The sequence below is a fragment of the Macaca thibetana genome, chromosome 11, assembly GCF_024542745.1.
Source record: "Macaca thibetana thibetana isolate TM-01 chromosome 11, ASM2454274v1, whole genome shotgun sequence".
Taxonomy (NCBI): domain Eukaryota; kingdom Metazoa; phylum Chordata; class Mammalia; order Primates; family Cercopithecidae; genus Macaca; species Macaca thibetana.
Genome location: NC_065588.1, coordinates 21035431 through 21053757, shown reverse-complemented (window position 1 = coordinate 21053757; position 18327 = coordinate 21035431). Strand labels below are relative to the sequence as shown.

The window sequence follows — 18327 nt, the reverse complement described above, 5'->3', positions numbered from 1 at the left end:
CTGAGGGAAAGATCATCATTCATGCATATTTTAAACTTATTCCAGGCATTCTTTAAATTTATACTATGTACCTACCACAGTGCTCAGAGTCAGAAATAGAATAAATCATGGTACTTGTTCTCTAGAAACACACCAGTAATAAAACAAAACAGATGAATAGATGTGCTGTTAGATTATGGAAATAGGGAGCTTAAATTAATTAGGGGCTTTGTGAAAGTTTCCTGGAGGAGACATTATTTGAGATTTAATGTTGAGTATAAATTATTTAGATTAAAATGTGGAAGAGCCATCAGAGCAGACCAATTCAGATTTATCTATAGCCTTATATATAACAATGAACAGACAATAATCAAGAATTGTTGAACATTGATGGAAAATAGTTTCATGAAAGAAAGCACCAGAATGGACCAGCAGATAAAGCAACACAAGAATAAATACTTAAACAAAATTAAACTAAAAAGAATAGAAACATTTTTTTAAAAAAATCCTGTTAGTGTATTTAGAGGTACAATGGCATCTTGCAGCCACAGAATCAGAACTGGCAGACTAAAAATAATAAGCACAATAAAGTGTTGTTATAAATTTAAAATATAATTTAAAATTTACAAATTAGAACTTGATATAATAAGATGACATCACACATCAGAGAAGATTGATGAAACATAAAGAAAAGAGGTAGAAATTTAAAGAAAAAAAATTTTAAAGGAAAAATATCCAGAAAATATATTATTTATCTCATATATGTTTCAGAAGAAAAGAAAGAATAAAAACAGAAAGAAACAAATAGGAAACAGAAAATAAAGTTTTTGTGTTAGAGGAAGACATAAGCTTTCAGATGAAAGTTCCTACATTTGTCCAGCAGAAGTAATGTAGAAAGACAGAGTCTCAGATACATGCTGGTAAATTTTTGGATATTTAAAGATAAAAAGGAGATGCATATCAGTGCATGAAAATTACAGTGGCAATAATTTCTTTTATACCACATTGAATGTTTTAAAACAGTAGATGAATATTTTTAATGTTTTGAGAAAAAAAATCATTTGGAAATTTTAATTACTTACTCAGACAAATTATCAATTAAATATAATACTAAAATAAAAGCATATTTCAACAAGCAAGGGCTTAGAAAATATGCCATGCTTTCAATTCTTCCTAAAAAAAAATAACTACGGTCATCCCTCAGTGTCAGTGGGTTATTTGTTCCAGGATGCTCTGCAGACACCAAGATTTGTGAATCCTCAAGTCCTTTAAGTAAAAAGCTGTAGTATTGCCTGGACATGGAGGCTCATGTCTGTAATCCCAGCACTCTGAAAGGCTGAGGCTGGCAAAATACTTGAGGCTAGGAGTTAGAGATCAGCCTGGCCAAATGGTGAAAACCCATCTCCACTTAAAAACATGAAAATTAGCCGGATGTGGTGGCACACGCCTCTAATCCCAGCTACTTGGGAGGCTGAGGCAGGAGAATTGCTTAAACCCAGGAGATGGAGGTTGTTGTGAGCTGACATCAGGGCACTGCACTCCAGCCTGGGTGACAGAGGGAGACTCTGCCTCAAAAAACAAAAACAAACAAACAAAAGATACAGTATTGCATATAACCTATCAACATCCTCCTGTATGCTTTATATCATCTCTAGATAACTTCTAATACTTTTAATACAATGTAAATACTATGCAAATAGTTGCTATTCTATGTTGGTTTTATTTGTATCATTTTTATTAATATATGGCCATTTTTTAGTTTTATATTTTTTGAATATGACTTGCATCCACAGGTGTGGAAACTGTGGATACGGAGGGTCATCTATACACGGAGGTATACTCCAGAAAGAGTAAAGATGAGATTTGAAGTCACAGGATTCAAAAAACAGAGGTAAGCAAAGAAACTAAACTGATAATGATGTTCGAATAATTGCTGTTAAATAGCGGCAAAGTTTAACAAATATGTTAAGGATTAATTTCGTAATAAAAATAGACATACAGTGAACTAAACTTTAAAACTAATAACATTCCAATTCTAAAATTCTAGATGATTTCATTGAGCTTGGGAGGTGAAAAAATAAAGGACATGTAGAGTGTCATATCTTTGAATGACATTCTGAATTCATATAAAGAGATAAATTTTCCTTTGACAATTACATTTGAGTCATTAGTTAAGCATTGTGTAAATACAGTTAAAGTAGAAACAGAAATTGTAGGAAATATTTGCAGTCTATATAATAGACAATTTGTTGGTCCCTCCAAATAATTAGAAAGTGAAAAGAAAAAGCGAAAATCAGCAGAAGCTATGAGCTAGCAGTGGGTAAAATAAGAAAAAAAACCTATTTTCAATAATTATATAAAACCTCACTATTGTTGGAGAAAGCCAAATTAAAATGATGACATCAAACCAATATCTTCAATGTTCAAAAAAAAAAAAAGAAAAAAAAAAAGACTTTAAACCCCCAATGTTGTACACAGTTAAACACTAGAACCTAGCGTAGGTTGCTCCTATGCAGTCCCTCCACTTAAAACCAGAAGAATTATAGTCCTCCCTCAACCTTTCTTCACACTGGAGCACCTTGAGACAAGGGAGATAAAGCTTCCAAAAAAGTTAATTTGCAAGCCATGAGTTTGTGTAGGATCAGAGTTTTTCAACACCCTCACTATAGACATTTTGAGAGGGATAGTTATTTGTTGGTAAGTCTGTCTTACGCATTGCATAGTGTTTAGCAGCATCCCTGACCTCTACCCCTAGGTACCAGTAGCATCCTCTCTGCCCCAGCCCATTTATGGCAACAAAAATGTCCTAACATATTGCCAAACTGCCCATGAGAGACAAATTTACACCTAGTTCAGGCCTAGTGGTATAAAGCATACATAAACAGTTTGTTTTTTAACTTATGCCAGTATGGTTATCAAAATACAAAAAAAAAGTTACCAATTTCAAAACTTCCATCAATTAAACCAGCAAGAGAAGAAGATATGTCAAATCTCCTTTCTATTTGAGTGATGGACATTTTCATAATGATTCCACCTAGTGCTCTAGCTATATAGCTGAATGACAGGGCTGCCAAGAACATCTAAAAACAGCAGAAGAAAAAAGGAAAATTGGTTAATCAAAGAACTATATGATGTTTATAGGTACATGGAATTAAAACAGTTTTTCTTCTTTACTTGAAAACATTATTTTTATCATAAAAAGCATACCCATTTTTCCCTATACAAGTTGAAACTTCTCAGCCTTATAATATTATCAGTACACTACTAAAGCATGATTTTCTAACTTGGTTACAGCATTCGATTGTTAGAGGAGTGTAGTTAAGGTTGCTATTTTTAAACTAATTTCATTAACTTATTTATAGGAAACTAGACACTGTTCTCAGATGGCCATGATGGTGAGCTATTCTTTATTTCCATGTGAATAGCATTGGCTAACTGGGAGGGGAACGGCAGTACATTCGCAAAGGTAGCACTTCCAGAAGTCAGCTGAAAAATAGAACTTTGTGGAGGCAAAGAGGCATTTTACGTCCAACACAAGTGACTGTATCAGTGTGAGATGTAATGGTTGTAGATGTTTTAATTTCTAATATCATTTTAACAAAATGTGTTGATTCATCCTTTCTCTTACAGCTCATATCTACATCCATAAGAATTCCTTTGGCTCTACTATTAAAATATTCCCACTTTTGAACCGCATGTTTGTGTTCCCCCCAAATTCATATGTTAAAGCTCAAATTTCCAGTGTGATGATAATTGGAGATGGAATCTTTTAGGGGTACTTGGTATGAGAGTAGAGCTCTCATGATGGATTCATACCTTAATAATTAGAGAAATGAGAGATTCTCGCCTTCTCCCCCTGCCCAAGAACTGGTATCTGCCTTCCCATATCCAAGTAGCCACAGGAATGGAGAAGCAGGTTGGGCTTATCTCTCAGAACAAAGACAATTAAATGTACATCAGAATCTGCACTACCACAGAAAGATTAAGTGCAGCTCCACTGCCATAATTTACTGTGGTGCTAGAGAGGTCACAGTATCATAGACATGAGAGAAGATCTTGAGTAGAAACCAGCAAGTCTTTTCAAATAAAATATTACACACACAAGCCCAAAACACACAAAGAGGAATGCCTACCCAGAAAAGCCTGAGAGGATAGCCAGGTAGAGTGGGAAAAGTTCTCCGTATAGAAAATTGGAGTGCAAAGTCTGTGAATGTTGGTGGATTCTCCATATGCAGGTATTTTGTCAAGGAAAAAATAACAGGGCCTGTAAAGAAAGAGAGACGCCTACGAATTCAAAGGAGCAAATTAAATCTCCAGAAAGTGACCCGAAAGAAATGAAGATATAGATCTTGCCAGATGACAAGCTCAAAATTACTGTCAAGTATGCTCAATAAATTGAAAGAGAGCACAGATAAACAACTAAATGAAATTAGAAACATAACCAATGAACAAAATGTGAATATCAATAAAGATGTAGTAACTACAGAGAACCCAACAGAAACCCTGGAATCAAATAATAAAATAACTTAATTGAAAAATTGACTAGAGACTCAACAGAAGACTTGATGAAAAGGAAGAATTGGTAAACGCAAAGACAAAACTTTGAAAATTACTGTAGCAGAGAAGAAAAAGAAAAAACAATATAAGGACTAAAGTAATTGGCCGGGCGCGGTGGCTCACGCCTGTAATCCCAGCACTTTGGGAGGCCGAGGCGGGCGGATCACAAGGTCAGGAGATCGAGACCACGGTGAAACCCCGTCTCTACTAAAAATACAAAAAATTAGCCGGGCGCGGTTGTGGGCGCCTGTAGTCCCAGCTACTCGGGAGGCTGAGGCAGGAGAATGGCGTGAACCCGGGAGGTGGAGCTTGCAGTGAGCCAAGATCGCGCCACTGCACTCCAGCCTGGGCGACAGAGCGAGACTCCGTCTCAAAAAAAAAAAAAAAAAAAAAAAAAAAAAAAAAAAAAAAAAGAAGATACAACTGCTTAGAAAATATTCTGGCTAGAATATTTGTGTGCTTTTTTATAGTTAACTTTCAGTTTCCATAGTTTCTATTTTCATTTTGAATTGAATTTAAGTATTATAAATATAATACACAAGATTAGAATACACTTTCCTGGTCCGTTTCAGGAAAACTAATCTCTTTATTATTCAATTTATTTCATATATACCTTTTATGTCTTATGTTTTCTCCTTTTATTTTCTTATACTTCCTACTCACTATACTATTTTCTTCTTGACAAAAGTAGAAAACCATCTATGGACTTGATATATATGTTCTGCAAGAAATGAAAGTGTGCTTTGAAATCAAAAGATATGGATCCAGTCATTTTTTGGTTTGTTTGTTTTGCTTTTTGATGTCTGTTTGTTTGCTTTGCTTAATAACTTAACCAAGATGGAACAGTAACACAATTCACTGAACTGTAATTTCATTATTAATAGGAGGAAAATATAGAATATTTAACTTATTTAGTTCAAAGGGTCATGGTAAGGGTTCAAAGAAATCAATGATTATGTGTTTGTGAATATTTGTCAAAACATTGAAGATTAATGGAATTTGAAACACCACTATTGATTCATCTTTTTTGTCTCTCTTTGTATAAGAGAAACAAACTACATTAACTACATTCACACGCTCCATTTACACATTGTTTGGGTTTTTTTGGGGTACTAGGGCTAAAGCAGAAACAGAATTAAGGGCCAAGGCCCTTCCCGCTACCTCAGTATAATACATTTAGGCCAAGTTTAAGATATATATTATGGAGTGAATATAAAGCACTTGATTGTGTACCCCAGCCTAAAGATTTAAATCTGTGTTAAATATTAGCTTTATACCTTTAAAAAGTAAAAGTTCTAGTCTTTGTAAATCTATGTTGGTTTTATTTAATTTTACTTTATTTTATTACATTATGATATTATTTTAAAATATTTAATTACATGATGAAATATGTAATAAAATATTTAATATTTTAAATAAATAAAATATTTAAATAACAAATATTAAAACATTTTAAATAAATTAAAATATTTAAATAAAATATTTAAAATATTATTTTATTACATTATGATAACCACTTTATAAAGTTTTTGATGTTGTATTTTTATTTTTTTCTGTGTTGACTAATCACAGGCAATTATATCCCTATCAGTAGTCACTTTGGCAAAATAAACTTCATATGACTAATTCCTCTTTTTTTTTTTCTTTTTTTTTGAGATGGTGTCTTGCTGTGTCACCCAGGCTAGAGTGCAGTGGCACGATCTCAGCTCACTGCAACCTCCGCTTCCCAGGTTCAAGTGATTCTCCTGCCTCAGCCTCCCAAGTAGCTGGGATTACAGGCACCGGCCACCAGGCCTGGCTAATTTTTGTGTTTTTAGTAGAGATGGGGTTTCATTATGTTGGCCAGGCTTGTCTCAAACTCCTGACCTCGTGATCCATACTCCTCGGCCTCCCAAAGTGCTGGGATTACAGGTGTGAGCCACTGCACCCGACCAATTCCTCTTAAATTTTTAAAGTGTTTGTCATTTGTGTTTTCTGTGCATTTCTGTGCTTTTAAATTTGATTTATTAGAATCAAATTTACTGTCATAATCCCACCCTTTTGTGATATACTAGCAGTTGCTTGTGTCTTTGAATTTGGTTACTGACAAAGTTTAAGGTGCTTTACTTAAAAAATAAACTTATTCAGTCATAAGTTTTTCCCTTAAATCATCATTATATTACAACATTTTAAAGTACGTCAAAGTTTTCAAAATGGTAGACTTTGACATAATTTTTAAGTCATTCATCTATACTATGCTTTAAGAAGGGAGGTGTAAGCTCCTGCACTCAAAGGCCTCTAACCTGAAATCATCATGAACCTGTCTTCAACTTTACCTTTGTCTCTTGGACCCAGTACTTCTGGTATTGAGCTCAGTATCCCTCGTCAACTATTATATACTCATTTTATAAAATGATAGGTGTCTTAAAGAAAAACCAATCCGAACTTCTGAATATGTAGACACAGAGAATTACAAAATGCAGTGAAAGCTTTCAACAATAGACTAGAACAAGTAGAAGAAAAAATTTCAAAGCTCAAAGACTAGGTCTTTGAATTAACCCAATCTGATGAAAATAAAGAAAAAAAATCAAAAGAAATGAACAAAGTCCCCAAGATGTATGAGACTATGTAAAAGAACCAAATCTAAGAATAATAGATGTTCCAGAGGGAGAAGAGTAAACTAAATGTCTGAAAACATATTTTGTTGAATAATTGAGGAAACTTCTCTGACCTTGCTAGAAATTTCAATATTCAAATACAAGAAGCTCAAAGAATTCCTGGAAGATTTATTACAAAAAGGTCATCACCAAGGCATATAGCCATCAGGCATCTCAAGTCAAAATGAATGAAAGACTTCTAAGATCCCTAAGACAACACTAAGAGCATTAGGTAACCTATAAAGAAAAAGCTATCAGAGAAACAGCAGACCTCTCAGGAGGAACCTTACTAGCCAGATGTGATTTGGGTCCTGTCTTCAGGCTCCTTAAACAGAACAACTGTCAGACAAGAATTTTGTATTCATTAAAACTAAGTTATATAAATGAAGGAGAAATAAAGTCATTTTCAGACAAACAAATGCTGAGGGAATTGGTTCTTACCAGACCAGCTCTACAAAAAGTGCTTAAAAGGGGACTAAATCTTGAAAAAACAAAGCTTGATACACACCAAAACTGAACCTCTTGAAACTCACAGGGCCTATAAACACACACACACACACACACACACACACAAAATTAAGAATAAAAGTATCTAGCTAACAATTAACATGATGAATGGATCAATACCTTACATCTAAATATACATGTTCAATGTAAATGGCCTAAATGTTCCACTTAAAACATTCAGATTAACAGAATGTATAAAGAATCACAAACTAACTGGCTACTGTCTTCACATGACTCAGATAACACATAAAGATGCATACAAACTCAAGGTCAAGAGGTGAAAAAAGATATTCTGTGGAAATGGAAATCCAAAAGTGAGAAAGAGCTATTCTTATATCAGATAAAACAGACTTTAAAGCAACAACAGTTAAAAAAAAAAAGACAAAGAAGATCATTATATACAAAAAGATATTAAATGTTTATGCACCTAACAATGGAGCTCCCAGATTCATAAAACAATTAGTACTAGACCTAAGAAATCAGTAGCAGCAACACAATTACAGTGGAGAACTTGAAAACTTCACTGACGGCACTAGACAGATGATCTAGAGAGAAAGTCAACAAAAACAATGCACTTAAACTACACTCTAGAACAAATGAGCCTAACAGAGATTAAAGAACACTCTACCCAAGAACTGCAGAATATACATTCTTGTCATCAACACATGGAACATTCTCAAATGTAGATCATATGATACATCACAAAACAAGCCTCAATAATTTTTTTTCATATTCAGGCACCTCCAAACATATTTTCTTTATTTCCTCCAGAGAACAGGCTTTAGTTCTGAGGTCCTTGTAAACATTTAACACAAAAGAACAAACTAGAAGCATCTATATCCTTATCCTGTGTTGCTGGGGTGAGTTTATACAAGGAGAAGTTGGGACAAATGCAGTAAGCACAGGTGAGCTTCTTACTCAGTTCAAAGTGGGTCTTGGGATGAGAGTTCCACATAGCCAGGACAGCTGACTTTCTGTGATTTCCAAGGGGCACCCAAGACGTTAAGGGCCACGGTCCTTGGGAAAGACTGATGAGGTTTCTGTTCATTGTTGATCAAGATCAAGCCTTTTCACTAACTGGGGCTGCTCTTTCCAAGGAGTCAGAGATCAGAAAGCTGGTAGAATCATACAAGACCATCTTGACAGTATGTGTAGAACTGCTTCTCCCATGTGGCTACCTTGTACATAGGGTCACAGTCAGCCTGGTGAGCTCAATGACATAGTCTAAGTCTTGCTGGACAATAAAATGGCTTCCATCACCTTGGCTAGCAATGAATCCATCTCTGAAACGTAGCAGGATAGAACTGGTGCTTTTTTTTTTTTCCCACAGAGTCTTGCTCTGTCACACAGGCTGGAGTGTGACACAATCTCAGCTGACTGAAACTTCTGCCTCCTGGGTTCAAGCAATTCTGCTGCCTCAACCTCCAGAGTAGCTGGGATTAAGGCATGCACCACCACACCCAGCTAATTTTTGTATTTTTAATAGAGATGTGGTTTCACCATGTTGGCCAGGTTGGTCTCAAACTCCTGACCTGGGGTGATTCGCCTGCCTCGGCCTCCCAAAGTGATGGGATATAGGTGTGAGCCACCACTCCTGGCCGAATAATTTTTTTAAATTGAAATCATATTAACTATTTTTTCAGACAACAGTGGAATAAAACTAGAAATCAACTCCTAAACTATACAAATACACGGAAAATAAACAATCTGCTCCTGAATGGTTTCGGGGTTATCAATTAGTGCAAGATGGATTTTGTTTTTCTTTGAGACAGAGGCTTACTCTGTCACCCAGGCTGGAGTGCATGGTGTGATCTCAGCTCACTGCAACCTCCACCTCCTTGGTTCAAGTGATCCTTCTGTCTCAGCCTCCCAAGTAACTGGTACCTCAGGGGTACATGCCACCATGCCTGGCTAATTTTTGTATTTTAGTGGAGAGGCGGTTTCACAGCCTTGGCCGGGCTGGTCCTGAACTCCCGACCGCAAGTGATCCACCCACCTCAGCCTTCCAAAGTGCTGGGATTACAGGTGTAAGCCACTGCTCTTGGCCAGAAATTTTATTTAAAAATTTGGAAATACGTACATATATATACATGTAAATAAGGTATGTATAGATAAATATCTTGTTTAAGGTATATAAAGTTTAAAGTGTATATATACACACACACCTTATATACCATATATATATATGTTTAAAGCATACAAAGGTTTTAAATAAAATTAACAATAACTTAACAATCAATTCCTTAAAAGGAGTATAATAAGTTGAAGAGGAGAAAATTTAAAAAAATAATAAATGCAAATTTTCCAATATTCGACAAAAATATGAAAACTTCAGATTGAGAGTGCCTGTTGAACACCCAGCAAAAGACATAAGGACACACATATATGGAGAAAGTTTAGTAAAACATAAGAATATCAATGATGACAAAAAAAATTTAAGTCTTTCAGAAAAGAAAGCATATCAATTTTAAACAGCAAGTGTGGATGTACAAAAGATGAATAATACTTTTTTTTTTTTGAGATGGCGTCTTGCTCTGTTGCCCATGCTGGAGTGCAGTGATGCGATCTCGGCCACTGCAAGCTCCACCTCCAGGGTTCATGCCACTCTCCTGCCTCAGCCTCCTGAGTAGCTGGAACTACAGGCACCCACCACCACGCCTGGCTGATTTTTTTGTATTTTTGGTAGAGATGGGGTTTCACGGTGGTAGCCAGGATGGTCTCAATCTCCCGATCTCATGATCCACCCACCTCGGCCTCCCAAAGTGTTGGGATTATAGGCATGAGCCCTGTGGATGAATAATACTTTTGAAGTATTGAGGTAAGAGAACATTGAAACTGTAATTTTATATTTAGCCACATAGTCATTCAACTATAAGGAAATATATTCTCGAGCATATAAGGTTTCAAAAGTGTGCAATGTAAGATTCACACTGAAATCAAATTTGGAAGATATACTTAAATAAAACGAATCAAATACTGAAGATATTGTGTGAGATTTATAAAACAAGGTGAATAAAATACTTGATAATTTTGTAATTGTCTTTTAAAAGATGAGACCAAAAATAGAAAAGGAGAGAAAAGAGATATAATATCTAAAATTTAAAATTTTAGATGGAAAATTGAGACAGTATCAGAGATTACAAAGGTTAAAGAGGCATATCAAAGAACATGAGAGCATGTATTTTAGTATGTTTTGGGTTTCTATTAAAAATATAGCAAAATATAGCATATAACAAAACCGAGTACGCTATAAACAACAGAAATTTACTTGTCACAGTTCCAAAGGTTGAAAAGTCTGAGATCAGGACACCAGCAGGAAGAAGGTCATCTTCTCACAGTAATCTCACGGTGACAAGGGCAAAATAGCTCTCTGGGATCTTTTTTATAAAAACACTAAGCCCAGTCATGAGGAATCTGCTTTCATGACCTAATCACTTCTCAAAGTCTCTACCTTAGGATCAGAGATGGTACAAATATTCAGAACATAGCAATATGCTACAGTGTTTGCCTTGTTATAAAAGAGATAAATATATCAATTCAAAAAGTAGAAGAAAACATTAAAAGGCAACAGGGAAGGGAGTAAATTGGCATAATATTCTAAGATGGTAGAAACAAGTCTGACTATCTAAAATACAATAAATGTAAGCAGACAAAATTGCTAACTTAAAGACAGAGATTTTTCAGTTTGGATATTTTTTGAAAAAACTAAATATGTGCTCTTGATAACAGGTATTCCTAATTCATGAGGAAGTGTTGATGATGGTAAAAGAATAAGAAGCAATTAAAAGAAAATCTTGTAGCTATATAAATAATAGCCCAAATAGACTTAGACAAACATCATTATGGATAGAGATCTCTATATATTGATATAAGTGTATTAACCTAAAAGATAAAATGATTATAAAATAATGGATTTAATAGGTATAAAATATATAAACAAAAGTCAATAGAATTACTGTGACTAGAGGAAATTTCAACATATCTTTGTTTCTCAATTATGATAGGTCAAGTAGTCAAAGTATTAGCAAGGACATAGAAGATCTGAATAACACTATCAACAAGACTGACCTCTTCGACACATATAAAATTCTACATTTGGCTGGGCACATTACTGGCTCACGTCTGTAATCCCAGCAGTTTGTGAGGCTGAGGCAGGTGGATCACAAGGTCAGGAGTTCAAGACCAGCTTGATCAATATGGTGAAACCCTGTCTCTACTAAAAATACAAAAATTAGCCAGGCACGGTGGCATGTACCTGTAGTCCCAGCTATTCAGGAGGCTGAGGCAAGAGAATTGCTTGAACCTGGGTGGCAGAGGTTGCAGTGAGCCAAGATTGCGCCGCTGCACTCCAGCCTGGGTGACAGAGTGAGACTCAATCTCAAAAAAAGAAACTCTACATCCAACAATTCAAAGAATATGCATTTTTCTCAAGTACATGAGGGAGAATTAAAAAAATTGATGATATATTTGGACACAAAAAAGTCCCAACAGTACACATGGACACAAAGAAGTGAACAATAGATGCTGAGGCCTACTTGAGGGTGGAGGGTAGGAGGAGGGTGAAACCTAAAATCAGTCATTGAGCTTACACACACTGAGCACTGATGTTTGCCTGAGAGAATAGTGACTCAAACACCTGTGTTTTCATGGAGCTTAATTTGTGGTAAAGAGAGATAGATGATAAATAAATTACATATATATTACATATAATATACAATAAATACATATTATATGTATTATATATAACCTATTACTCTACCAAAGGTTATATTATATATAACATATCTATATATAAGGTTATATATAATATATATATAAAATACATACTCAATCTAAGGTTATATTATATATAAAGTTATATATAACCTATTACTCTACCTAAAACATATCTGAGTTCAGATCTTGGCTCCATCTTGTACAAGCTGTGAGAACTAGCGAAATTCATTTGCCTTTTCTATACCTAGGTTGTTTTTATCTGCAAAGGGAGATAATAGCATCTGGTTGATGGAACTATGGTAAGGAAGAAAATCTACTAACACAAACAAAACACTAGAGCAATATCTCATACATAGTAAGCGCCCAACAAATGTTAGCCACTACTATTGTTTCTCTCATCTTCTCTTTTTATATCGCTGAATTAGATCTATTTTTACCATTGTTTTCATTATCTCTGTCTATATGTGTGGATACTCCTAATTCACAAGATTTCAAAATTCATAAGATTTTTGGTAATTATTTTTACTGAAAAATTAAAATACTGATTATTAAAAAATTATCCCATTATGTTGTTCCTCATGAATACAAAGTAGGCATAGAAATGCTACTAAATTCAACTGCAGACACACAAGTCTTTACAAAATTGCTGTAATGTGATTGTTGAGGTTAATATTCTTTCAATGTTAACAATTTAACTTAGTGAAAAGATCCCTTTAAACATCATTTGTAGATGTGATTAATCAATTTAGCAATGTTTTTGAAATCATGATGTTAATCTTATTCAAATATTTTTCCCTAGCACTGGCTTTTTTTTTTTTTAATTGATACAGCGTCTCACTCTGTCACGCAGCCTGGAGTGCAGTGTTGCAATCTCAGCTCACTGCAACCTCTGCCTTCCGGGTTCAAGTGAATCGTCTGCCTCAGCCTCCTAAGTAGCTGGAACTATAGGCGCATGCCACCACGCCCGGATAATTTTTGTATTTGTAGTAGAGACGGGGTTTCATCATATTGGCCAGGCTGGTCTCGAACTCCTAACCTTGTGATCTGCCCACCTCGGCCTCCCAAAGTGCTGGGATTACAGGCGTGAGCCACCACACCCAGCCTGGCTTCTTTATTGGACTGAAGGTAATGTGCCTTACATACACTGCTATCTTCCTAACTCCTAGCTTTATCCCAAATATGCTTTAAGGGATTATTCTGGAAATCTTATTTCTTCCACCAGTTTGTTGTCCCTTTGCTATGCACATGAAAGTGAAATCACTGTAACACTCAATATTTAAAGTAAAAATAATTTAGCCCACTCTATTACTCTTAGACAACAGAAGGTAATTCACTTGCATTAGCCAATACTTTTTCCTTATGATTGCCATTCTGCTGAAATATTATTCAAATATTTCATCACAACAGACTTTACCAGATATCTCAGAAAACAGATAAACTCTGTGTTACCTGGACAAAGTTAAAAGGAACCTTGTTTAACATTATTGCAAGTGAATGCTGTGAAAGGAAATAAATATTGGAACTCCAATTCACTATGCCAAAAGAAACAAAATTAAGCTGAGTCACCAACAAGCGGTTTTTTCTTTTGTTCCTAAGCAGACAGCTACAGGTAAAAGGTTAAATATCTCCAGGAGTAGTTACTCTATGTTCACTTTATCTTGGTTAAAGTGTCAGTTTACTAAGTGCAAGATGTATACACAGTTGACTATTTACCTACCTGCTCCTTTTTCTCTGGCAACCTGTGGATTCAGAATTGTGACCATACCCTCACCTCTCTCTTTCCCCTTCAACCTATTTTTCCCCTTTAAATATTGAAGCCCTCAAAATCATCTTTCGAGAAAGGCACAGACTTGTCTCCCTGGTGTATCCTTAACCTTTGCAAAATAAACTTCTACATTGATTAAGACTTGTCTTCCATACCTCTTGATTTACAAATTTGTAAATTGGTGACCAAGAGAAGGTCACTTAGTAGAGATGGACCTAACCTTTGACAAGCCTCCTATGGGTGCCAGGTACAAGCTTGAGCTGTCTTCATTGCTCACACTGTCAGAGGCATGTGAACAAGAGCAACTCCATCTTGAATAGGGGCTGGGTAAAATGAGGCTGAAACCTATTGGGCTGCAGTCCCTGACAAGGCATTCTAAGTCACAGGATGAGACAGAAGGTCAGCACAGAATATAGGTCATAAAGACCTTGCTGATAAAACAGGTTCAAGTAAAGGAGCTGGCCAAAACCCACCAAAACCAAAATGGCGACAGAGTGACTTCTGGTCATCCTCACTGCTACACACCAACGCCATGACAGTTTGTAAATGGCATGGCAACATCGGCAAGTTACCCTATATGGTCTACAAAGGGGAGGCATGAATAATCTACCCCTTGTTTAGCATATAATCAAGAAATAACCATAAAAATGGGCAACCAGCAACCCTCGGGGCTGCTCTGTCTATGGAGTAGCCATTCTTTTATTCCTTTACTTTCTTAATAAACTTGCTTTCACTTTTCACTGTGGACTTGCCCTGAATTCTTTTCTTGAGCAAGATCCAAGAACCCCCTCTTGTGGTCTGGATTGGGACCCCTTTCCTGTAACAAAACCAATTGCACATTTTGTCAAGGTCAGGGGGCTCCCACTACAGAGAGAATGCCTGATCTCTCAAAATTTGGTTAAGATCTAAGATTTATTTTGTTCTGCAACACCTTTTCTGGAGTTTCACTTGCTTCAAACAAAGAAGGGGAGTTTTCCTGCTCCATGATGATGAAGGAGACCAGCAACTCCTTTCTGAAGTTTCAGCCCACTTCCCACAGGGACGGTGAGTTTGAGTGTTTCCCCGTTTCTAGGATGGTAGAGAGCAGTGTTCAGCCTGGTCCCCATTCCTAGGCAGTAGCTGAATTGCAGTTTTTGTCTTGGAAATTCTCCTTAATTACTAAAAGTTAATATTAGCAACTAGCTTGCCTTAATTTCTCCTTACCATTAGAGCACTCAGTGATCCCATAAATCGTACAATTGTTTGTTTATTTGGCTTAACTGATTTTTATCTGTTTGTTTTTGTTGTTTCAGTCTTTTCCCCATTAGGTTTGACCAACTCTACCCAACATGGTCAAAACCAAAGAAAAGTTTCAAATTATGGGGAAAAAAGCTACTGAGTTGATTGAATTCCTGCCTCTGTCAAAGGAAAGAAAAAATTAAAAAACAACCAGCAAACAGAAAAAAACATATATTGATTACCTGAGGGGCTTTTATGTACATAACAAAGCCATTTATTCCTAGCCAAGCCAAGATGAAAGAGCAACGGTGGTCAGTAACTAAGATTCTGCCCATTTTTCACCATGACAGCCTGGGTTTGGTTCCTAAATCCAATCTTTTCAGGGTTGATATTTGTGTTACTTTTGATATATTAGCAGTTTGTCACAGCTAAAATATGGTAATGAAATTTAAAAGGATGTATTTAGTTCTATGGTTAAAAATCAGCTTAATTAAGAGCTAATATCCAAGATACGTGTGTGAGTGTGTGTGTGTGTGTGTGTGTGTGTGCCTTTATGCTTGCTTTCTCTCCTAAGATCTTGTTTTTTGAGAAAAAGTTCTTTTTTCTTCTCAGTTGGCTGAATTCTGTTTTCTTCATTTACTTCGATGTGTCTTTCCTTCTTTTTGCCACCCTCCACTGTGTGAGGGACCTAAAATCATTTCTAACAGCCTGGGATTCCTTAAGAAAATATAGGTTTCCTCCCAAACTCCTTTTTGGGGAGAAATCTCTGTTTTTCCTTATGGAACCCCAAGAGTATAATCAGACAAGTTTCTCGGTTCTTAATGCTTGTTTTTGTATTGTGTTACCTATTTATTTATTTATTTATTTATTTTTACTAAAATAGTTATTACAACGGGTGCTGTTCATGGGCGTTTCAGATACAAAAGGGTGTGGTTTAGACACATAGAAAAATGTCTTTGTAGCCAAGTGCACTGTAAAAGCATTACATGTCCTAGTCTCATGAATCGCTCTCCTTTTGGAGACCTAGGATTCAGCGGGGCTTTGTGCAGAGAGCTCACATATCCAATTAAAAGACAGAGACTACATTTAAAACTTCCTATCTAATAAAATTGGTCTCCTATACAATCGTAAGGTAGATTTCTACAATTTCATGTTTGACTTGGCATCCATTTTTAATCTCCTTCTAGCACACCAGACTCTCTCTCTCTGTACCTTGAGATGTACATTTTGCTATCTGATTTTCGTCTAAGAGTTGTGCCTTTAGTACACAAATTTAGGGCTATCTAGTTAAACAGGTTATAAGAAATTGGAGGCTGTGCAAGGTGGCTCACGCCTGTAATTCCAGCACTTTGGGAGGCCAAGGCAGGCAGATCATGAGGTCAGGAGTTCGAGAGCAGCCTGGCCAATATTGTGAAACCCTGTATCTACTAAAAATACAAAAATTAGCTGCATGTGGTAGCGTGTGCCTGCAGTCCTAGCTACTCAGGAGGCTGAGGCAGAAGAATCACTTGAACTCAGGAGGTGGAGATTGCAGTGAACTGAGATCGTGCCACTGCACTCCAGTCTGGGCAACAGAGTGAGACTCCATCTCAAAAAGAAAAAAAAAAAAAGGAAAAAACAAATTGGAAGTCTGAAATACCTGAATTGGAAGTCTAAAATATCTAAAATATTAATCTTTAAAATCTACTTTTATCTTCATGACTAAAAAGTCTATGTATTTATGTGTCATGTGTGTTTCACTACCAAAAATATATAAAGGAGCTCTAATTAATTGGATTTACAAAAGCACTTTAATCAAATACTTTATCAGAAAAACAGAAAATAGAAGAACCCAAGTGCTTTTTCAGGTTCATGTGACTTAAGAAAATCTTTAATAAATAAGTGTGTTTTAATTGTTGGTAAAATAAAATTAGAAATGTCTTTAGAATTGTTGATTCACATTATCATTTACATTTCTTGATCAAGCAGTTTAATATTTATCCCTGCTAAATATCATAATGTGTCCAAATTTGGCATGAGGGTTATAAAGCTTACAGCTCAAAATATGATTATCTTTGTGTAATGTTTGTAAAAATAATGCATTGAAAATTGTTGGTTTAATGAAACAGCTAACTTTTGAGTTATTGGCAAAACAACAATAAGAAAAAAGTTATTTAACCTTAAGGTTCTTAGGTAAACATCTGAAATCACAAGCTGTAAAAATGATTAACAGAGAAATAACTTTAAATAATGATCATTTACAATCTAAAGTTATAAAAGTTATGTTACATTAAATATCTGGGTTATTTCCAATTCAAAAAAATAGAGATATTTTTCTAAAAAATGTGTTCTTATTTAAAGAAAAATAATTTGTGTCTAATTCAAGGCTAAATTTATGAAACAAAGTGAAAGAAACTAGTATATAAGAGAGATATACAGAAAGTTTTAGGTATAAAGAGGTATTTTTGGTAAGAAAAGTTGAACGGAAAATAATTTTATATGAGAAAGAATCTTGTGTGATTAATTTTTTTTTTCTAAAATGACTGGCTATTTAAGAAAGAGGTACCTTTAGGACAACACAGAAAGTCCAAGCATGTCATAAATGATTTGTATAAATTGTAATAAGGTTTGTAAAAAGAGGATTTATGAGTAAAAAAAAAAAAAAAATCCAATCAAGTATGCTATAATTAAAAGGAAATTATTTATAATAGTCATTCCAGAGATTGAGACTTCATATTAAAAAAAATTAATTCACTAAAGAATTGGTTAGAGCAACATTTTCTTAAGGTATTGATTCACACTTAATAAAATGATGAGAGATTTTAATTTTTTAACCCAAAAGTTCAACTTTTATTGTGTCCCACTGTTTTCAGCTTTCTCTTCCCTTTGAGAAGGGCTGAGATAATAACTTTCTCCTTCAATTGTGTCAACAGCTTCTGTAATTTTTTTCCCTCAGTTTCTGCTATTGTG

The 18327-nt window shown here is 35.2% G+C and overlaps 1 protein-coding gene across 4 annotated transcripts in view; it reads right to left on the bottom strand.

Moving 5' to 3' along the window:
- Positions 1-18327, bottom strand: part of LOC126930507 (solute carrier organic anion transporter family member 1B3) — a 409969-nt gene that overhangs the window by 378484 nt on the left and 13158 nt on the right. For all 4 annotated transcript variants that reach the window (XR_007717606.1, XM_050747602.1, XM_050747601.1 and 1 more), the window contains exon 3: positions 2918-3059. Coding sequence is in view for 3 of the 4 variants with exons in the window: in XM_050747602.1 (XP_050603559.1) it covers positions 2918-3059 (142 nt within the window). In the remaining variant the exon portion in view is untranslated. The remainder of the gene's footprint in view (positions 1-2917; positions 3060-18327) is intronic.